This window comes from Thalassophryne amazonica, chromosome 9, assembly GCF_902500255.1.
Source record: "Thalassophryne amazonica chromosome 9, fThaAma1.1, whole genome shotgun sequence".
Classification (NCBI taxonomy): Eukaryota; Metazoa; Chordata; class Actinopteri; order Batrachoidiformes; family Batrachoididae; genus Thalassophryne; species Thalassophryne amazonica.
In genome coordinates this window covers 4637861-4661707 of record NC_047111.1, presented here as the reverse complement: position 1 = coordinate 4661707, position 23847 = coordinate 4637861, and the positions used below count along the sequence as shown (strand labels likewise).

The following is a 23847-nucleotide window of genomic DNA, read 5'->3' as shown; positions in this document are numbered from 1 at the left end:
TGTTCCATCGTTTCAAATCATTACAGATTTTGTCAGTGAGTGGAGCAAAGTTCAAATGGGTCAGCTCTCCTAATTTAGAAGAGATGTTTATGACTAGGTAGTTAATATTGCCCGTGCGAAAGGTATAGTGTGGATCTCGAGGTGAAGGATTCCATGAATCCTCGGTTAAAGGAAGTATCATCGATTTTGACCAGTTACTAGAGTAATCTGATAGTTGTGAGAAAGTAGTGATCAGTTTAAATACTTCTTGTAGTGATTTTGAGGGTTCTTGGAGATATAGTATGATATCATCAGCATATAAATTGATTTTGTGGTCAGACATTGAAGAGTTGATACCCCTGATGTTAACGTTCTGACGTATAGCAGCAACAAGTGGTTCTATAAATATTGCGAATAATAGCATGAGAGTGGGCAGCCTTGTCTAGTCCCTCTTTGCAAAGTGAAACTTTGAGAGGTAATCTTATTAGTTGTGACTGTGGTCTTTGGTGAGTTATATAGAGTTGTGATCCAATGAATAAATGATTCTCCAAAGCCAAATTTATGAAGTACTCTAGTAAGAAAACTCCAACTGACTCTATCAAAGGCTTTTTCTGCATCCAATGACACCACTATTGCCTTTGTATTGCTACGCTGTGATTTGTCAATGAGATTGAGAAGTCTTCTGATATTATTGGTAGAATGTCGACCCTTAATAAACCCAGTTTGGTCTTTATGTATTATTGATGGCAATATTTTTTCTAAGCGGGATGCCAATGCCTTAGTAATGATTTTTACATCAGTATTTATTAATGATAGCTGTCGGTAATTAGATGTCAGAGTAGAGTCTTTTTGTGGTTACAATATAAGTTTTATTGCTGCAGTATTCATATGAGTAGGAATTTGACATTTAGTCCAAATTTCTGAAACAGTCCTAAAGAATAGTCGAGCTAGTATCTGCCAAAAATGTTTCAGGAATTTGGGAGGAAAGCCATCTGGACCCGGAGCCCTGCCATTAGGCATTTTATTCAAAGCTGCATGTAGTTCTATGATAGTTACAGGAGTGTTTAATGATTCAATGTGCTCTTTAGGAAGTTGAGGCAAGTTTAGATTATCAAGCAATTACTGGATATCTACTGGATTAGGTGCATTCTCTGATGAATACAGATTACTATAATACTTCTTAAATATCTGATTAATTTCCTGTGGTGACTGTGTGTAGTTTCCAGCTTGATCCCAGATAGATGTTATCCTTGATTTTTCCTTATTGCGTTGTAGTTGATTTGCCAGAAATTTACCCGATATATTACGGGGGAAGGCGGACAACCCCGGAGGAGCACCGGAGGCCCAGGGAGGAGCAAACCAACAGGCGGGACCGCAGATGGACGGGCCACCCCACCCGTAGGTCCCCGAACCAGGGAAGGTGCAAGATGGGACCCCGGAGTGGCAGGGGTAGCCGAGGAGCCAAAGGTAGACAGGCGGGCCACACAAACCCGGAGGGAGAGGCTGGGGCAGGGGGAGCCACATACACCCGAGCCCCAGGGAAAGGCACCCCCCCCCAGCCCAGGTATCGGACCCCAACCCACCAACGGCAGAGCAGACAGACCCAACTGAAAAGTAACAATGGCCGCCCAACTCCCCCCCGCCACCACCACCCCCACCGCCAACAGGACCAGAAGCCCCACGGGGCGGCACCTAGGTCCCCATCGGTGGGCTGGCCAGCCGCCCAGCCACCCCCCAAGGCACAGAGGCGCACCCACGCCCCTCAAGGAAGGAGCCAAAAGGAGCGCGGGCCAGCACCCGACCCAACCCCCCCAGAAGCCTGCGGCGCCAACCAGCAGCACTGGGAAGCAAACCCCCCGGACCCCTGAAATCCCATCCCCAAATCCCCCAGCAAGTCCAGGACCCCACACCCGGACACCAGACCATCCCACACGGCCAGGCCGCACAGCCCCGCCGCACCCAAGGGACCAGCCAGTCTAAAAGACACAATCTCTCTCCTCCACCAATTCAATCATATTCAAGAGAAGAAAAAAACAAAACAGTATCAGTCTCTGACAACAAGAAAAGAAAATTATTTTATTTTTTTATATTAAACCTCCAAATTCAAATTTAATGAATTGATAAATAGGGACCATGTTTCATTAAATTTTGGTAATTGGTTTTTTGATGAAGCGGCTATTTTTTTTCCATCAATATACAGTAGCGTTCAGAATAATAATAGTGCTATGTGACTAAAAAGATTAATCCAGGTTTTGAGTATATTTCTCATTGTTACATGGGAAACAAGGTACCAGTAGATTCAGTAGATTCTCACAAATCCAACAAGACCAAGCATTCATAATATGCACACTCTTAAGGCTATGAATTGGGCTATTAGTAAAAAAACGTAGAAAAGGGGGTGTTCACAATAATAGTAGAATCTGCTGTTGACGCTACAAACTCAAAACTATTGTATTATGTTCAAACTGCTTTTTTAGCAATCCTGTGAATCACTAAACTAGTATTTAGTTGTATAACCACAGGTTTTCATGATTTCTTCACATCTGCGAGGCATGGAGTCAACCAACTTGTGGCACCTTTCAGCTGTTATTCCACTCCAAGATTCTTTAACAACATTCCACAATTCATTCACATTTCTTGGTTTTGCTTCAGAAACAGCTTTTTTGATGTCACCCCACAAGTTCTCAATTGGATTTAGGTCCGGGGATTGGGCTGGCCACTCCAAAACATTAATTTTGCTGGTTTGGAACCAAGATTTTGCTCGTTTACTAGTGTGCTTGGGGTCATTGTCTTGTTGAAACACCCATTTCAAGAGCATGTCCTCTTCAGCATAAGGCAATTTCACAAACACATTCATCACAAGTTGATCCAGTTCAACAGAAACTGGGCTGTGTTTCAGAAGCCTTGACGTAGTATGTCATGGGTTGGGAATCATATGACAGGGTTCTGGTGAGTGGTGCAAGGAAATATTTTGCAATCAGAATACATATACCATAGCTTTTAATGTGTGTGTATATATTACAGTAGTGTTCAGAATAATAGTACTGCTATGTGACTAAAAAGATTAATCCAGGTTTTGAGTACATTTCTTATTGTTACATGGGAAACAAGGTACCAGTAGATTCAGTAGATTCTCACAAATCCAACAAGACCAAGCATTCATGATATGCACACTCTTAAGGCTATGAAATTGGGCTATTAGTAAAAAAAAAAAAAAAAAAAAAAAAGTAGAAAAGGGGGTGTTCACAATAATAGTAGCATCTGATGTTGATGCTACAAACTCAAAACTATTATGTTCAAACTGCTTTTTTAGCAATCCCGTGAATCACTAAACTAGTATTTAGTTGTATAACCAAAGTTTTTCATGATTTCTTCACATCTGTGAGGCATTCATTTTGTTGGTATGGAACCAAGATTTTGCTCGTTTACTAGTGTGCTTGGGGTCATTGTCTTGTTGAAACACCCATTTTAAGGGCATGTCCTCTTCAGCATAAGGCAACATGACCTCTTCAAGTATTTTGACATATCCAAACTGATCCATGATACCTGGTATGCAATATATAGGCCCAACACCATAGTGCCCATATCATGATGCTTGCACCACCATGCTTCACTGTCTTCACTGTGGCTTGAATTCAGAGTTTGGGGGTTGTCTCACAAACTGTCTGTGGCCCTTGGACCCAAAAAGAACAATTTTACTCTCATCAGTCCACAAAATATTCCTCCATTTCTCTTTAGGCCAGTTGATGTGTTCTTTGGCAAATTGTAACCTCTTCTGCACGTCTTTTATTTAATAGAGGGACTTTGTGGGGGATTCTTGCAAATAAATTAGCTTCACACAGGCGTCTTCTAACTGTCACAACACTTACAGGTAACTCCAGACTGTCTTTGATCATCCTGGGTGATCAGTGGGTGAGCCTTTGCCATTCTGGTTATTCTTCTATCCATTTTGATGGTTGTTTTCTGTTGTCTTCCACGTGTCTCTGTTTTTTTTGTCCATTTTAAAGCATTGGAGATCATTGTAGATGAACAGCCTATAATTTTTTGCACCTGTGTATAAGTTTTCCCCTCTCCAATCACCTTTTTAATCAAACTATGCTGTTCTTCTGAACAATGTCTTGAACGTCCCATTTTCCTCAGGCTTTCAAAGAGAAAAGCATGTTCAACAGGTGCTGGCTTCATCCTTAAATAGGGGACACCTGATTCACACCTGTTTGTTCCACAAAATTGACGAACTCACTGACTGAATGCCACACTACTATTATTGTGAACACCCCACCCCCTTTTCTACTTTTTTTTACTAATAACTCAATTTCATAGCCTTAAGAGTGTGCATATCATGAATGCTTGGTCTTGTTGGATTTGTGAGAATCTACTGGTACCTTGTTTCCCATGTAACAATAAGAAATATACTCAAAACCTGGATTAATCTTTTTAGTCACACAGCACTATTATTCTGAACATTACTGTATATTCGATAAGGAGGTTTGACCAGTGGTTAATACTGACTGATTGTTTATTTTTCCAATTCAGCAAAATTGTTTTTTTGGCAATAGTCAGTGCTACAAGTATAGTTTTAGATTGTTTAGTTGGCAGTTCAATAATTGCCATGTCTCCAAGTAAACATAAATTAGGAGATATGGGAATTCTATATCCCGAGATACAGGACAATTTTTCTGTGACTTTTGACCAAAACCACTGGACAGGTGAGCAGAGCCAAAGGGCATGATAATAGGTATCAGTGGTGTTTAGAGTCTGAGAAGCCCATTTTATACATCTTATATTGTGTGATATGTGTTCTATGAAGAACTTTGTATTGGATGAGTTGTAAGTTGGTATTTTTTGTCATTGAAAATGTGTTTTTACAAATCTGTGTCCAGTGGTCAGTGTCAGAGGTGAGGAGGAAGTCCACCCCCCATTTCAAGCTGGGTAAATGTAAAGCAGTGTCCATGCATGATATTAACTCATAAACCTTAGATAAGGTTTTCTTTATTGGGAGGAGGTTCTTGATGTCTGTCACTAATGTGGGTGGTTCTGGTGGGCACTGATGCGTCTGAATTTTTTATATCACAACATACTTTACTTGATGGTAATGAATAAAATTTCCTCCTATAATTCCAAACCTCTGCATCAAGTTGTTAAATGGTATAAACCTTTTATTTTGAAAGAGTTGATGAAGGTGTGTGATTCCTTTCTGTTCCCATGTGCTGACATGAAGAGTTGCTTTTATTGATCTTAAAGTCTGGGTTGTGCCAAATAGGAGCATCTATACAGATTTCCATTAGTGAGTTTGTAATTTCTAAGGTTTTCCACCAGGCAGTCAGAGTGGAAGAAATCAACAGGTTTTTAAAATGACATTTAATGGAAGCAGTAATAAAGGGTAAATCTGAGAGTTTGATGTTGTTACATTCTAACTGTTCTAATTCAATTCAGGAGCTGTGGACTGGATCGGGATGAATCCATTTAATCAAGTGTTGTATCTGATTAGCCAGATAATAATGGAGTAAATTTGGTGCTTCCAGACTCCCTTGAGATTTATTTTTCTGAAGAGTAGCGAGACTAATTTTAGCTTTTTTATTTTTCCAGTAATACTTTGAAATGTCCGAATCTAAAGTCTGAAACCATTTGACTATGGGTTTGAATGGAATCATTGAAAAGAGATAATTAATTTGTGGTAATACTTTCATTTTTGATAGTTGCTATCCGCCCTAATAAAGAGATGGGGAGGTTGTTCCATCGTTTCAAATCATTACAGATTTTGTCAGTGAGTGGAGCAAAGTTCAAATGGGTCAGCTCTCCTAATTTAGAAGAGATGTTTATGACTAGGTAGTTAATATTGCCCGTGCGAAAGGTATAGTGTGGATCTCGAGGTGAAGGATTCCATGAATCCTCGGTTAAAGGAAGTATCATCGATTTTGACCAGTTACTAGAGTAATCTGATAGTTGTGAGAAAGTAGTGATCAGTTTAAATACTTCTTGTAGTGATTTTGAGGGTTCTTGGAGATATAGTATGATATCATCAGCATATAAATTGATTTTGTGGTCAGACATTGAAGAGTTGATACCCCTGATGTTAACGTTCTGACGTATAGCAGCAACAAGTGGTTCTATAAATATTGCGAATAATAGCATGAGAGTGGGCAGCCTTGTCTAGTCCCTCTTTGCAAAGTGAAACTTTGAGAGGTAATCTTATTAGTTGTGACTGTGGTCTTTGGTGAGTTATATAGAGTTGTGATCCAATGAATAAATGATTCTCCAAAGCCAAATTTATGAAGTACTCTAGTAAGAAAACTCCAACTGACTCTATCAAAGGCTTTTTCTGCATCCAATGACACCACTATTGCCTTTGTATTGCTACGCTGTGATTTGTCAATGAGATTGAGAAGTCTTCTGATATTATTGGTAGAATGTCGACCCTTAATAAACCCAGTTTGGTCTTTATGTATTATTGATGGCAATATTTTTTCTAAGCGGGATGCCAATGCCTTAGTAATGATTTTTACATCAGTATTTATTAATGATAGCTGTCGGTAATTAGATGTCAGAGTAGAGTCTTTTTGTGGTTACAATATAAGTTTTATTGCTGCAGTATTCATATGAGTAGGAATTTGACATTTAGTCCAAATTTCTGAAACAGTCCTAAAGAATAGTCGAGCTAGTATCTGCCAAAAATGTTTCAGGAATTTGGGAGGAAAGCCATCTGGACCCGGAGCCCTGCCATTAGGCATTTTATTCAAAGCTGCATGTAGTTCTATGATAGTTACAGGAGTGTTTAATGATTCAATGTGCTCTTTAGGAAGTTGAGGCAAGTTTAGATTATCAAGCAATTACTGGATATCTACTGGATTAGGTGCATTCTCTGATGAATACAGATTACTATAATACTTCTTAAATATCTGATTAATTTCCTGTGGTGACTGTGTGTAGTTTCCAGCTTGATCCCAGATAGATGTTATCCTTGATTTTTCCTTATTGCGTTGTAGTTGATTTGCCAGAAATTTACCCGATTTATTATGTTCGAAATTATTATATCTAAGTCGCTGAATGAGGAACTCTGTTTTTTTCTACTGGCCTCTACTGATGGTTGGCTCTCACGGCGGTATTGTATCACTTCCTGTTCCGGAGCACAGCAGTGTTTTGCTGTATCTGTTAGCTGTTTAATCTGCGCAGTTAGATTGATCTAGTTAACTAGATAACGATTTGTTTCACAGAGTAATCTTCACGTGCCTTAACTAAAGCACTCCCTCTGCTGAATCACCTCTAAATTATTTACACATTATTCACTTTGTGTGTTTTTAGGAATCCGCTAGCTTAGCGCAGCTACTAGCTCTTAGCCGGTTTAGCATGGCGGCTTCTCCTGTCTCTCCCGCACTTTTCTGCTCTGGGTGTGAAATGTTTAGTTATTCCTCAGCCTCCTTTAGCAGTAATGGTACTTGTAATAAGTGTAGCTTATTCGTAGCTTTGGAGGCCAGGCTGGGCGAATTGGAGACCCGGCTCCGCACCTAGGAAAATCCTACAGCTAGCCAGGCCCCTGTAGTCGGTGCGAACCAAGGTAGCTTAGCCGCCGTTAGTTCCCCTCCAGCAGATCCCGAGCAGCCGGGAAAGCAGGCCGACTGGGTGACTGTGAGGAGGAAGCATAGTCCTAAACAGAAGCCCTGTGTGCACCGCCAACCCATTCACATCTCTAACCGTTTTTCCCCACTCGGCGACACACCCGCCGAGGAACAAACTCTGGTTATTGGCGACTCTGTTTTTGAGAAATGTGAAGTTAGCGACACCAGCAACCATATTCAATTGTCTTCCGGGGGCCAGAGTATGCGACATTGAAGGAAATTTGAAACTGCTGGCTAAGGCTAAGCATAAATTTGGTAAGATTGTAATTCACGTCGGCAGTAATGACACCCGGTTATGCCAATCGGAGGTCACTAAAATTAACATTGAATCGGTGTGTAACTTTGCAAAAACAATGTCGGACTCTGTAGTTTTCTCTGGGCCCTCCCCAGTCGGACCGGGAGTGACATGTTTAGCCACATGTTCTCCTTGAATTGCTGGCTGTCTGAGTGGTGTCCAAAAAATGAGGTGGGCTTCATAGATAATTGGCAAAGCTTCTGGGGAAAACCTGGTCTTGTTAGGAGAGACGGCATCCATCCCACTTTGGATGGAGCAGCTCTGATTTCTAGAAATCTGGCCAATTTTCTTAAATCCTCCAAACCGTGACTATCCAAGGATGGGACCAGGAAGCAGAGTTGTAGTCTTACACACCTCTCTGCAGCTTCTCTCCCCCTGCCATCCCCTCATTACCCCATCCCCGTAGAGACAGTGCCTGCTCCCAGACCACCAATAACCAGCAAAAATCTATTTAAGCATAAAAATTCAAAAAGAAAAAAATAATATAGCACCTTCAACTGCACCACAGACTAAAACAGTTAAATGTGGTCTATTAAACATTAGATCTCTCTCTTCTAAGACCCTGTTAGTAAATGATATACGAGGTCTATTAGAAAAGTATCCAACCTTATTATTTTTTTCAAAAACCATATGGATTTGAATCACGTGATTACATCAGTCATGCTTGAACCCTCGTGGGCATGCGAGAGTTTTTTCACGCCTGTCGGTTACGTCATTCGCCTGTGGGCAGTCTTTGAGTGAGGAGTCGCCCACCCTCTCATCGATTTTTTCATTGTTTAGGAATGGCTCAGAGACTGCTGCTTTGTTTGATCAAAATTTTTTCAAAACTGTAAGGCACAACTGAGTGGACACCATTCGATAAATTCAGCTGGTTTTCGGTAAAAATTTTAATGGCTGATGACAGATTTTGGTCTGTAACTGTCGCTTTAAGGACGGCCCACGGCGCCTGACAGCGATATGCGCTTCGAGGCGGCAGCGTCTCGCCGTTTCAAGTTGAAAACTTCCACATTTCAGGCTCTGTTAACCCAGTAAGTCGTGAGAGAACAGAGAACTTTCAGAAGAAGTCGGCATGAGGAGTTTATTCGGACATTCCATTGTTAACGGACATTTTGTAATGAAAGAACGTGCGGGCAGAGTCGCATGTCGGGCCGGACCCGACCGCGGGGGGTCGCGACAGGAAAAACACCTCCGTTGGAAACCTTAACAGGCAAGTTGGAACATGCCCAAGCTGTTAAACAATTTCTCAGTTACTCACTTGTTGAAAGCCATCAAAAGCCACCTGAACTTTACAAATGGTTTTCAACACGGAGGTGTTTTTCCTGTCGCGGCGCACACAGATTCGCTGAGTTGTCACGGAAACGACTCGGCGAATTTGCGCGCACGTCTTTCATTAAAAAATGTCCTTAAACAGTGGAATGTCCGCATAAAGTCCTCATGCAGGCCTCTTCTGAATCTTCTCTGTTCTCTCACGACATCCTGGGTGAATTAAGCCTTAACTTAGGATGTTTTCAGGTCGAAACAGGCCGACAACGGTGCCTGGAAGCGCTGCAGGACGTCCCGGTCCGTGGGAAGTCCTTACACCGACAGAAACACCCCATAATCTCTCATCAGCCGTTAAACTTTTCATCGAAAACCAGGTTAATTTCTTGAATAGTATCCACTCGGATATTCCTCACAGGTCCAGAAAAAAGTTTGATAAAGCAACGCGCGCCGTCTCAGGCAGCGTGTGAAACAAAGGAATTCAGCCAAGAGGGCGGGACCACATCTCACTCAAGGCCTGCCCACAGGGAAATGACGTCACCAACATGCGTGAAAAAACTCACGCATGCGCACGAGGGTTCAAGCATGATTGGTGTAATCGCATGTCAATCAAATCCACAGTTTTTTTTTTTTTTTTTTTATAAAACTGCCGGTTAGTTTTATAAGATACCTCGTAATAACTAATCAACATATTGATTTATTCTGCCTTACAGAAACCTGGTTACAGCAGGATGAATATGTTAGTTTAAATGAGTCAACACCCCCGAGTCACACTAACTGTCAGAACGCTCGTAGCACGGGCCGAGGCGGAGGATTAGCAGCAATCTTCCACTCCAGCTTATTAATTAATCAAAAACCCAGACAGAGCTTTAATTCATTTGAAAGCTTGACTCTTAGTCTTGTCCATCCAAATTGGAAGTCCCAAAAACCCTGTTTTATTTGTTGTAATCTATCGTCCTCCTGGTCGTTACTGTGAGTTTCTCTGTGAATTTTCGGACCTTTTGTCTGACTTAGTGCTTAGCTCAGATAAGATAATTATAACGGGCGATTTTAACATCCACACAGATGCTGAGAATGACAGCCTCAACACTGCATTTAATCTATTGTTAGACTCGATTTGCTTTGCTCAAAATGTTAATGAGTCGACCCACCACTTTAATCATACCTTAGATCTTGTTCTGACTTATGGTATGGAAATTGAAGACTTAACAGTATTCCCTGAAAACTCCCTTCTGTCTGATCATTTCTTAATAACATTTACATTTACTCTGATGGACTACCCAGCAGTGGGGAATAAGTTTCATTACAGTAGAAGTCTTTCAGAAAGCGCTGTAACTAGGTTTAAGGATATGATTCCTTCTTTATGTTCTCCAATGCCATATACCAACACAGGGCAGAGTAGCTACCTAAACTCTGTGAGTGAGATAGATTATCTCGTCAATAGTTTTATATCCTCATTGAAAACAACTTTGGATGCTGTATCTCCTCTGAAAAAGAGAGCCTTAAATCAGAAGTGCCTGACTCCGTGGTATAACTCACAAACTCGCAGCTTAAAGCAGATAACCCGTAAGTTGGAGAGGAAATGGCATCTCACTAATTTAGAAGATCTTCACTTAGCCTGGAAAAAGAGTCTGTTGCTCTATAAAAAAGCCGTCCGTAAAGCTAGGACATCTTACTACTCATCACTAATTGAAGAAAATAAGAACAACCCCAGGTTTCTTTTCAGCACTGTAGCCAGGCTGACAAAGAGTCAGAGCTCTATTGAGCCGAGTATTCCTTTAACTTTAACTAGTAATGACTTCATGACTTTCTTTGCTAATAAAATTTTAACTATTAGAGAAAAAAAATTACTCATAACCATCCCAAAGACACATCGTTCTCTTTGGCTGCTTTCAGTGATGCCGGTATTTGGTTAGACTCTTTCTCTCCGATTGTTCTGTCTGAGTTATTTTCATTAGTTACTTCCTCCAAACCATCAACATGTCTATCAGACCCCATTCCTACAGGCTGCTCAAGGAAGCCCTACCATTAATTAATGCTTTGATCTTAAATATGATCAATCTGTCTTTATTAGTTGGCTATGTACCACAGGCTTTTAAGGTGGCAGTAATTAAACCATTACTTAAAAAGCCATCACTTGACCCAGCTATCTTAGCTAATTATAGGCCAATCTCCAACCTTCCTTTTCTCTCAAAAATTCTTGAAAGGGTAGTTGTAAAACAGCTAACTGATCATCTGCAGAGGAATGGTCTATTTGAAGAGTTTCAGTCAGGTTTTAGAATTCATCATAGTACAGAAACAGCATTAGTGAAGGTTACAAATGATCTTCTTATGGCCTCAGACAGTCGACTCATCTCTGTGCTTCTTCTGTTAGACCTCAGTGCTGCTTTTGATACTGTTGACCATAAAATTTTATTACAGAGATTAGAGCATGCCATAGGTATTAAAGGCACTGCCCTGCGGTGGTTTGAATCATATTTATCTAATAGATTACAATTTGTTCATGTAAATGGGGAATCTTCTTCACAGACTAAGGTTAATTATGGCGTTCCACAAGGTTCTGTGCTAAGACCAATTTTATTCACTTTATACATGCTTCCCTTAGGCAGTATTATTAGACAGCATTGCTTAAATTTTCATTGTTATGCAGATGATACTCAGCTTTATCTATCCATGAAGCCAGAGGACACACACCAATTAGCTAAACTGCAGGATTGTCTTACAGACATGAAGACATGGATGACCTCTAATTTCCTGCTTTTAAACTCAGATAAAACTGAAGTTATTGTACTTGGCCCCACAAATCTTAGAAACATGGTGTCTAACCAGATCCTTACTCTGGATGGCATTACCCTGACCTCTAGTAATACTGTGAGAAATCTTGGAGTCATTTTTGATCAGGATATGTCATTCAATGCGCATATTAAACAAATATGTAGGACTGCTTTTTTGCATTTACGCAATATCTCTAAAATCAGAAAGGTCTTGTCTCAGAGTGATGCTGAAAAACTAATTCATGCATTTATTTCCTCTAGGCTGGACTACTGTAAATCATTATTATCAGGTTGTCCTAAAAGTTCCCTGAAAAGCCTTCAGTTAATTCAAAATGCTGCAGCTAGAGTACTGACAGGGACTAGAAGGAGAGAGCATATCTCACCCATATTGGCCTCTCTTCATTGGCTTCCTGTTAATTCTAGAATAGAATTTAAAATTCTTCTTCTTACTTATAAGGTTTTGAATAATCAGGTCCCATCTTATCTTAGGGACCTCATAGTACCATATCACCCCAATAGAGCGCTTTGCTCTCAGACTGCAGGCTTACTTGTAGTTCCTAGGGTTTGTAAGAGTAGAATGGGAGGCAGAGCCTTCAGCTTTCAGGCTCCTCTCCTGTGGAACCAGCTCCCAATTCAGATCAGGGAGACAGACACCCTCTCTACTTTTAATATTAGGCTTAAAACTTTCCTTTTTGCTAAAGCTTATAGTTAGGGCTGGATCAGGTGACCCTGAACCATCCCTTAGTTATGCTGCTATAGACTTAGACTGCTGGGGGGTTCCCATGATGCACTGAGTGTTTCTTTCTCTTTTTGCTCTGTATGCACCACTCTGCATTTAATCATTAGTGATTGATCTCTGCTCCCCTCCACAGCATGTCTTTTTCCTGGTTCTCTCACTCAGCCCCAACCAGTCCCAGCAGAAGACTGCCCCTCCCTGAGCCTGATTCTGCTGGAGGTTTCTTCCTGTTAAAAGGGAGTTTTTCCTTCTCACTGTCGCCAAGTGCTTGCTCACAGGGGGTTGTTTTGACCATTGGGGTTTTTCCGTAATTATTGTATGGCTTTGCCTTACAATATAAAGCGCCTTGGGGCAACTGTTTGTTGTGATTTGGCGCTATATAAATAAAACTGATTTGATTTTCGATATAATATTGATACGTTGGAATTTTGCATTATCTAATTCAGACTGAGTTTGATCACTTGCGTCTGCCGCATATTTGTTTGTTAGATGTTTAATTTTTTTCTTCAAGGTCATTTTCTAATTTATGCTCCATTTTGTTTTTATAAGAGGAATATGAAATAATTTTCCCTCTAATTACAGCTTTTCCTGTTTCCCAAAGCAAAGAAGGATTCTTTCATAAGAAACAAGTTGTGGCATTGCAGTTTTCAGCAAACGTGCATACAAACTAACTACAGGAATGAAATCCGTACTGGTTTTTCAAGAATGTTTTTTTTTTTCCTCCTGTAACCCTGTTTCATAACCTACCCATACCCTACATCAGCTAAGGAATAAATTGCTAATAAATTGGGTCACTGTGATGCCTTCTTTACAATCACTATTGATGGGTAATAAAATTTAATGTGTGCAAAAATCTCACTCACTCACTTCAACCAAGTTAACTGTTAACAGAAAAACATTTTCACTGACACAGGTGTAATTTTCAAGTTGATTAATAAAAAAAATAAAATAAAATAAAATTCAGACAAATTTTGTTCACCTGCATCTGTCCGTACACTCATGCAGGAATAGACAGAGCACTGGAAGTCTCCTAAAGCGGCCCCTACTGGTGTACCAGCAGGGACACCATGCCACTCTGAGCAGGTCTGGCCTGCCAAGCCACCAGAACACACAGGATGAGGAAGCAGGTGCAAAGGGAAACCAGCACTTTTCAGACTGGAACATGCACACACACAAAAACTCAGTTATTTGTTATGCAAAGTGACACACAACTCTGACACTGTTAGTTTAATTGTATAAGTGTCTACACACTTACACAAACTGAAACATGCATCATGTATAAGTAAATGTTCTGGCAGTTTGCACATACAGAAAAAGTTATTAAACCAGGACTTCACCCACATGTCAATATTCCACTGGTTAGTGGAAGTGTTGAAAAAGCCCCAGCTGGCTGCGTTTTGAGCAGTCATCTTACATCCGTCCAAACCACACAGCATGGACACCACGTAGTCCTGAATGGTACCTGCAGCTGTGAAGTCCTGCAGGAACTCAGGCCTGCAGAGAAACCACACCACTGAGCAATAACTCCTAACCACAAAAACCAAGGAGGACTATATATATATATATATATATATATATATATATATATATATATATATATCTCCAGATGGCCTTCCTGACGCAACACCACATTACATCGAAAATGAACACAGGTGGTCTTCTGTTTTGGAAACAAGCTCACCAACAATGTGGCTTGTAAATGAATAAAAGAGTAAAGTGTTAACCTGTGTTTCGTGTACCAGAAGATCGTAGCACAACCAAACCCAGTGGCTATGCTGAGATGAGACTCTGGTTTTGGCAGCGAGGACAAGAAGCTGCTGCTGCATCGTCCGTCCTGCCATGTGATCAGCTGACTGACGTCTCTGACAGTAAAGAAGTCTCCAACGGACCAGTCACAACCTGAGGATATAAGACAGCGCACACTGTAGTCCTACAAATACACAACTTAAACAATTCCCACAATTCCTGTAAAATGATTAAGATGCATCTCCAGTAACAGTTCAGGGTTTGTTTGGTTTTTTTGTACAGATAAACTTTCTCTGGGTTATGCAATATCTTGTGTGTTGTATATCACTTGACCAGTAGATATCAGTACTTTGGGGAGCATGGAGGATTAGTGGTTAGTACTGTTGCCTCAAAGCGAGAAGGTCATGGGATCGATTCCCACCTGTGGCCGTTTTGTGTGGAGTTTGCGTGTTCTCCCTGTGTTTGCGTGGGTTCTCTCCGGGTGCTCCGGCTTCCTCCCATATCCAAAGACATGCAGGTTAGGTGGATTAGAAACTTTAAAAATTGTTCGTAGGTGTGCAGGCAGATGTGAATGTGTTTGTTTGTCTGTATGTGGCCCTGCTACAGTCCGGTGTCCTGTCCAGGGTGTACCCCGCCTCGCCCTATGACTGCCGGGATAGGCTCCAGCCCCTCGCAGCCCTTAATTGGACCAAGTGGTAGAAGATGTGTGTGTGTGTGTGTGTGTGTGTGTGGGGCTTTGATCACAGTGAAACTGGGGAGAGCTGACATTTGCCGGTTGGTATGCTTATGTATTTTGGGTCAAGGATGTCTCACTCACTCACTCATCTACAACCACTTATCTGGAACTGGGTCATGGGGCAACAGCCCCAGCAGGGGACCCCAAACTTCCCTTTCACGAGCCACATTAACCACCTCTGACTGGGGGACACAGAGGCAGGTCAGTGTGGAAACATAATGTTTCCACCAAGTCCTGGGTCTTCCTCTGGGTCTCTTCACAGCTGGATGGGAGCCATCACCTTATCATGATGGAGAGGTTTGTGTGCCCCTATGAACCTGAGAGCTGTGTTGTCTGGAGCTATCGCGCTCCTGGTGGGGTCTCCCATGGCAAATTGGTCTCAGACGAAGGGCCAGACTAAGAACAGTTCACAATGACCCAATGAAAAAAAAAAATGAGGCAGAGGAAACGTGACCCGGTCCGAAGGAAGCCCAGGTCCACCGTCTGGAGCCAGCCCTAGACAGAGGGTCCGTCAGCGTGTGCCCGGTGGCTGGGCTTGCCACGGAGCTCGGTTGGGTACAGCCCGAAAAGGCAACGTGGAATTTCCATCTCCACCCTGTGGGCTCACCATCCGCAAGGGGAACCGCTGTTGTGAGGTGTGCAGTCCCATGTGTGGCAGTTGAAGTTGAGGGCCTCGAGAGAGGCTAGCTCTGGGGGCATGGCTCAAGGATGAGGGCCGTGAAAATGTAAAGTTGATAGGAGTAATATTTTTGGAGAAACTACGGGTATTATCTAACAACACTGAACAATGGACATTGATAATTACATTCTGGACTCACGTCATTCCAGCAGAGGGCAGTAAATCACCTACATATTAAAAGTGAAGTGGCCTCTCTGTAAGTGTATGCGTGCGTGTGTACTCACCATCTGTCACCGAGAAACTGTGCAGAGCTGACATTTGCCATTTGGTATGTTTATGTATTTTTGGCCAAGGACGAACACTGCCAAAACAGAACGTTGATAGGACTAATATTTTTGGAGAAGCTACAGATATTAGCTAACAACACTGAACAGTGGACATTGATAACTACATTCTGGACTCACACGCCATTCCAGCAGGGAACGGTAAATCATCTATGTTAAACATGCTTATTTATGAATGTGAAAGAGTTGCTGCTGGTGGTCGGAGGAGCTGTAGGCGTACAATGGCAGCTACGGTTCTGTCAGTCTGCCCCAAGCCAGCTGTGGCTACACTATTAGCTTACCACCACCAATGTGTGATTGTGCAAGTGAATGAATAATACTGCAACTTTTAAGTGCTTGGGGTATCTTAGCAATAATAAGGCGCTCTATAAATTCAAGTTATTACTTTTATTATATCACCTATATATTAAAAGCAAAGTGGCATCTGTGTTTGCGTATGCTGGTGTGCGTGATTTTATTTAGCAAGTTCAATGTAAGTACATGTAGGGGTGGTGGCCAAGTGGTTAATGCACTTGGTTTCAGTTCAGATGGTTCCGGGTTCAAATCCCACCCCTGCCACATTTCTCCATGTAATGTGGAGTTGCGTCAGGAAGGGCATCCGGCGTAAAACTTGTGCCAATTCAACATGCAGATCCACTTGGATTTGCTGTGGCAACCCCGAGTGCAAAACAAGGGAGCAGCCAAAGGGACTTACTTACAATGTAAGTACATAACAGTAAATACTCGAGTATAAACTCTTGTATAAGTATACAAGTATTTAGGATTAATTATTGATACGGAGCTTTCTTGTAAAGGTCATCTTCAACACTTGAAATCTTATGCGATTGTTGACACGTTTTTTGTAAGTTACTCATAAGCTGAAATACGTCCATTGATGCTGCCTAATAAACAGTCATAATTTGTATATTATGACATGTACTACTGCCTTTCTTGGCCAGGTCACCATTGTGAAAGAGGTCTTGATCCCAATGGTTAAATAAGAGTTAATAAAAAAAAAATAATAATAATAATAATGCATGGATGACACAAGAAAATTAAATCACTTATTTCCACTGTGGTCCATTTAAAAATAAAATGACAAAATAGAAGTAATAATAAAATAGCAATAATGATGATGATGAATGTATTATAACAAGAACCTAAACAATTTATAAATACATGATGGCAAATGAACATACAACCCCAATTCCAATGAAGTTGAGACACTGGGTAAAATGTAAATAAAAACAGAATACAATGTTTTGCAAATCCTCTTCAACCTATATTCAACTGAATACACCACAAAGACAAGATATTTAATGTCAAACTGAAACCGGTTTTAATGCAGTGCCGCCTGAGGGATCAAAGGTCACAGGTATTCAATGTTGGTTTTCAGCCTTGCCGCTTACGTGTAGAAAGTTCTCCAGATTCTCTGAATCTTCTGATTATATTATGGACTGTAGATGATGGAATCTCTAAATTCCTTGCAAGTGAACATTGAGAAACATTGTTCTTAAACTGCTGGACTATTTTTTTCCACACAGTTGTTCACAAAGTGGTGATCCTCGCCCCATCTTTGCTTGTGAACAGCTGAGCCTTTTGGGGATGCTCCTTTTATACCCAATCATGACACTCACAATTAGAGTCCTCAGTTCCCAAACGCTTATTGAGTGCTGTCAGAAGGAAAGGTGGAACACAGTGGTAAACATATCACTGTCCCAGCTTTTTTGAAACATGTTACAGACATCCATTTCAAAATGAGCAAATATTTGCACAAAAACAATAAAGTTTATCAATTTGAACATTAAATATCTTGTCTTTGTGGTGTATTCAATTGAATATAGGTTGAAGAGGATTTGCAAATAACTGTATTCTGTTTTTATTTACATTTTACACAACGTCCCAACTTCATTGGAATTGGGGTTGTAAAAAAAAAAAAAAAAAAACAACATAATTAACAGGAAATAAAACGGTTGAGTTCTTCCTCTAAAAACTGTTGGAGGTGTAAGGTTCTAAAAACATTCTGGACTCGCACTCCATTCCAACTCATTGTAGAAACTTTGCATAAATTATTACTACCCTTGAAAAATGTCAACTACAGTTGTATGCAAAGGTTTGGGCACCCCTGATAATTTTCATGATTTTCCTTTATGAATCATTGGTTGTCTGGATCAGAAATTTCAGTTAAATATATCATACAGCAGACGAACACAGTGATATTTGATAAGTGAAATGAAGTTTCTAGTATTTACAGAAAGTGTGCAATAATTATTTAAACAACATTGGACACGTGCATAAATTTGGGCACCCTTGTCATTTTACTGATTTGAATACATTTTGCACTAATTTGTGGAACACAAAATTGGTTTGGTAAGCTCATTGACCCTTGACCTCCTTACACAGGTGAATCCAATCATGAGAAAGGGTATTTAAGGTGGCCATTTGCAAATGTTTTCCCTCTTTACATCTCTTCTAATAAGTGGCAACATGGGAGCCTCTAAACAGTTCTCAAATGACCTGAAAACAAAGACTGTTCAACATCATGGTTAAGGGGAAGGATACAAAAAACTATCTCAGAGATTTCAGCTGTCAGTTTCCACTGTGAGGAACAAAGTGAGGAAATGAAAGACCGCAGGCACAGTACTACCTAAGGCCTTAAGTGGCAGGCCAAGAAAAATCTCAGATAAGCTGAAGCGAAGGATGGTGAGAACAGTCATAGTCAACCCACAGACCTGCTCCAAAGACCTACAACATGATCTTGCTGCAGACAGTGTCTCTGTGCATCATTCAACTACACAGCGCACTTTGCTCAAGAGATGCTGTACGATATTGTACTGCAGAGGAAGCCTTTTCTGCGCACACACCACAGACAGAGTCGCTTGATGTATGCTAAACCACATTTGGACAAGCCAGCTTCATTTTGGAATAAGGTTCTGTGGACTGATGAAACAAAACTGAGGTATTTGGACATAAAGGGGCGGTATGCATGGCTGAAAAAGAACACAGCATTCCAAGAAAACCACTTACTACCTACAGTAAAATTTGGAGGTGGTTCCATCATGCTGTGTGGCTGTGTGGGCAGTACAGGTACTGGGAATCTTGTTAAAGTTGAGGGTCACATGAATTCCAGTCAATATCAGCAGATTCTTGAGAACAGCGTTCATGAATCAGTGACAAAGTTGAAGTTGCACCGGGGCTGGATCTTTCAACAAGACAACGACCCTAAACACTGCTAAAAATCTACTAAGGCATTCATGCAGAGGAACAAGTACAACGTTCTGGAATGGCCACCTCAGTCCCCAGACCTGAATATTATGGGACACCAAGAAACCTGAGATGTTTTGTAAAGAAGAATGGTCCAAAACACCTTCAACCAGAATCCAGACTCTCTCTGGAAATCATAATTGTAAATCCTAAAATCTGTAAATCCTCAAGACAACAACCCTAAATACTGCTCAAAATCTACTAAGGCATTCATGCAGAACAAACAAGTACAACGTTCTGGAATGGCTAGCTCAGTCGCCATACCTAAACATTATTGAATCTGTGGTGTGATTTTAAGCGTCCATGCTTGGAAACCAACAAACCTGAGCTGTTTTGTAAAGAAGAATGGTCCAAAATACCTTCAACCAGAATCCAGACTCTCTGGAAGCTATAAGAAGTGATTAGAGGCTGTTATTTCTGCAAAAGGAGGATCTACTAAATATTGATGTATTTTTTCTTTTGGGGTGCCTAAATTTATGCACCTGCCTAATTTTGTTTAAAGAATTATTGCACACTTTATATAAATCCTATAAACTTCATTTCACTTCTCAAATATCACTGTGTTTGTCTGTTATATGATATATTTAAGTGAAATTGCTGATCCAAACAACCAATGATTTATAAAGGAAAATCATAGAAATCATCAGGGGTGCCCAAACCTTTGCATAAAACTGCACTTATTTAAGGACCCTGTCACACCTTGACAATTTAGCCAGCTTATGCCAGTGGAAGAAAAATGCACCACATAAGCTGGATACGTCGAATACAAACACAATCTGGAGCCTGTGGAGCCCCATGGGCAATGCACTAGTTCCTCTTTAACAACCCTATCTCACCTTGATAATTTAGCCAAAGTTTGCCAACCACGTTAAAACTCGGGATAAGTATCAAAAACTGGTTCTTTTCGAGTATCGTTAAAGGGGATAGAGAATCAAAATCATCTTTTTCATGTTTTTGGTGTTAGTTCAGAGTCTCCCCGCTGTGGGGAATACACACGAAGTGCCAGCAAGTTTCAGAACCTCTGTTTCAAGTATTTCTCCTTTTTTGAATTGCCCCTAGAAAACAGGCCAATCCATTTTAGAGAGAAAACTTATGTCACTTTTTCACCAATAGCCCCCACACACACACCCACCCCCTTTCACACACGCCCCTTCGAAATTAATTATTCATAAGGTTGTGCCCACCCATTCGTAACACTCGAAGAGAAGCAATGGCGAGCTACAGGTGTGCTTTCCCAGGCTGTTTTAGCGAACTACGATCTTCCCACGGAAAGCAATGTACGCGATCACTGGCTTTTATTCATTTTTAACAGCATCCCCAGTACATACAACCGCCAACTATTTCTTTGCTCTGCGCATTTCATGGAGGACTGTTTCACAAACCTTGCACGATTTCACGATTTCATTTAATACTCAGTAGAGGGTCAGTTCCAACTCTGCGACAAAATCAACCCCAGCAATCAGTACATCCTGTGAGTATCACATTTTCTTTTGTTTTAAATTTGTGTTGAGCCATATTCCTGTTGTAAGAATTGCACATTAGAATGGCACGTTAGCTCTGGTTTGTTCCTCTAAAGGGAATGCGCTAACCCCTTAGCAGCTAGGGATGTGTAACCGGTTCCTTTTGGGTATCGTTAAGAAATGACTTGATCCACCGACATCAATAAGCTTTGTGCTTAACGATTATGTTATTGGTCCTTCAGAGTGGCCGTTGTTTGGGGGGGGTGTTTGTCAGGAAAATGATCATTTCTGTATTGATTACAGACCCTGCAGCGGGTCAGTAAACAACTTTTCTGCAGCGTGGCTTTGCTTTGAACCTTGAACCAATCGAAGCAGTGCTTCGCAGATTGAAGCAATGCTTCGATTATTCTTTCTTTTGCTTAATTTTCTCCTGCTAAAACCCTAAAGAGCATACGTCTGTCAGTATTATTTACCTTTTCTATGTTAAACCGACCTGTTATGTTCTTCTGAAACAGTTGATAGATGTATTTTATAACTTAAAAACGGGAGCGATGCTAACGTGTTAGCATTTCTATGGCATTTTCAATGTTAAAAGTTAGCATTGCAGCTGTCATCACGTTCGGGTGCATTTGTTTTCAAATTGTAATATTTCTTAAATTTATTTTTGTTTATATATTAATAATCTAATGATTATTATATACAATTTTAGAGAAAGAGGCAAAAACAACCTGAATAGAAACACAACAGAAACTATAAAAGCAATGAAAATAAATAATGATTTCTTTTCAGTGAGAGCAAGGGCAGCCAATCAAACAACGGCAACCGATCAGCACCACCTACTTGCATTTCATAATGAGTTTGCCAAATAAGCTCCGAAACGACGCCATTAAAGGCAAACGAGACATTCTAAACCCAGCATAGTAACATAGCTGTTTCAGAGAGCCTTTTAGGAAGGTTCTGAGCCATTACAGACCCAACCAATTTTTTGGGGGGCTACATATCACATCACAGAACAAGGATTAATGCCCCATTCAACCTCTCTCTATCACCTTTAAGAAATGATTCAATCCACCAATATCAATAGCCTTTTTGCTTAACGATTCCCTTATCTGTCCTTCAGAGTGGCCGTTGTTTTTGAGGATGTTTGTCAGGAAAATGATCCTTTCTCTACACTGATTGCAGACCCTGCAGTGGGTTTGTAATCAACCGCTTCTGCAGCGATTGGAGAGTATTTTATTCGTAGGCTATTTCTTGTAGTATGTAAATTCTCAGCCAGTCAGAAAGCCAGTCCATACTACGTCATTCACAGCATTAACATACGATTAACATATACCAATACATATGCAGCGAAACATGAACAATCACTGGCCACCACTTCAAGTTGGACCAATGCAATGCATTCTGGGTAAAATGTACTGGTCAATAAATGTCCTTATTCCTGCAGATTGCACTGCTTTATGCTACTGCTGTGGCGAACATGTTGAAGTTTCTTAGACCTTGTTTAAATAATGTCCGTAGGTGTTTTTGATGTCTAAATTCTGAAACAAGCTGAAACCATAAGTGAGTGGTTGGGTGTGATCAGTGGTGGGCACAGTTCCGCTAATCCGCTAACTGCTAATTATTGAAGATAATGTTTTCATTATCTGATTAGCTTTTCAGATAACTTTGAAAACAGTCATCGGATTAATTATCTTCCGATAAGTTTTGGTCCGATAATTTTTAGACCGCAAACATATTTTTGCAGAGGTGGTAAAAAAAAGCTGAATAGTTACAAACATCTATGAAATCTAAAATCAGTTAAGTACCTACCTGTTAAATGTTTTATAGCAGATGTGCAGTTCTATCCTCCGTAAAGACAGGAGAGCTGGTTCCAGAATAAACTGCTCTATCCTCTGCAGGCAAAGGAGAACTGGTCACAAAAAAAAAAACAAAGGCTCATTTCTTTTGACCCCATACTGATATGCTGGCAATATCACCCAAGTCATCCAGGGGCATACAGTTTTAACTTATGGTTAAAATGTATTTAAATTAACGTCATGTCTGAAATTTTATAAAGTGAAAATATCTGATAGATGTTATATGTTTTAGTTTTAAAGTAATGCACTAATTTTGAAGGTTTTAGTGTGGACATGCTGTGCCCAGGTGCATTATGGGTACCTCAGTACATTCATGACAGAAGAAATGCATTTGAGACGCTCTGATCAGGCTCCACGCGGACAACAGCATTAAACTCTTTATATATTGTGCCTAAAACTCTCATGAATATATTCTCTGGGTTTATAGATGTTGTTATTGTTTGTTTTATGTAAAAATGCCAGAAAAAGATCAGGTTGCTCCTCCATTATTTTCAACTGGAATCACTGCAAATGATTCCTGTTTGCTATTAGAGTCCTGCTTATGTCAAACACTGTCTGTTGTCTTTGTTTCAGAGTATTATATATATATATATATATATATATATATATATATATATATATATATATAATATACATTATATATATATTATATACATTATATATATATTATATATATATATATAATTCCAGATAATCCGTGTCTGCTACGTTATAGCAGACACGGATTATCTGGAATTTTGTTTTGGCAAGTTTTCACGGTCTCTACTGCCATCTATTGGCCAGTAGTGCTCATGGCAGTATTCGCCCTAGTACTGAGCGTCCAGTAGATGGCAGTGTTCTATTTATTTTGACACTGGTTATATCAGCTGGTTATCTAATTACAACTTGGCTTTTTTTTTTTGGAAAAACCCCTTTTTTTACAAATAAAAAAAATGGCATATTTTACAAAAGCATATTTATCTGTAAACACCAACACACGACACACCTCACATTAACGTGTTGGTTTACATAGAATGAATGAGTCAACCAAACAGTGTTAGCAGAGGCACATTTTACCCATAATCCTTTGCCATCTGTCTCTATTTCAAAACTTCAGAATTTGTGCATTATTACCTCCGCCAAGGAGGTTATGTTTTCGGTCATGTCCGTTTGTTGGTTGGTTGGTTTGTTAGCAGGATTACTCAAA

The 23847-nt window shown here is 40.4% G+C and overlaps 1 protein-coding gene across 2 annotated transcripts in view; it reads right to left on the bottom strand.

Moving 5' to 3' along the window:
* The window catches only part of shpk (sedoheptulokinase), a 74812-nt gene that overhangs the window by 30056 nt on the left and 20909 nt on the right, over positions 1-23847 (bottom strand). For both annotated transcript variants that reach the window (XM_034177506.1, XM_034177507.1), the window contains exons 3-5: positions 14382-14556; positions 13999-14151; positions 13637-13812 (exon numbers count right to left, since the gene is read on the bottom strand). In XM_034177506.1, the coding sequence (XP_034033397.1) occupies positions 13637-13812; positions 13999-14151; positions 14382-14556 (504 nt within the window). The remainder of the gene's footprint in view (positions 1-13636; positions 13813-13998; positions 14152-14381; positions 14557-23847) is intronic.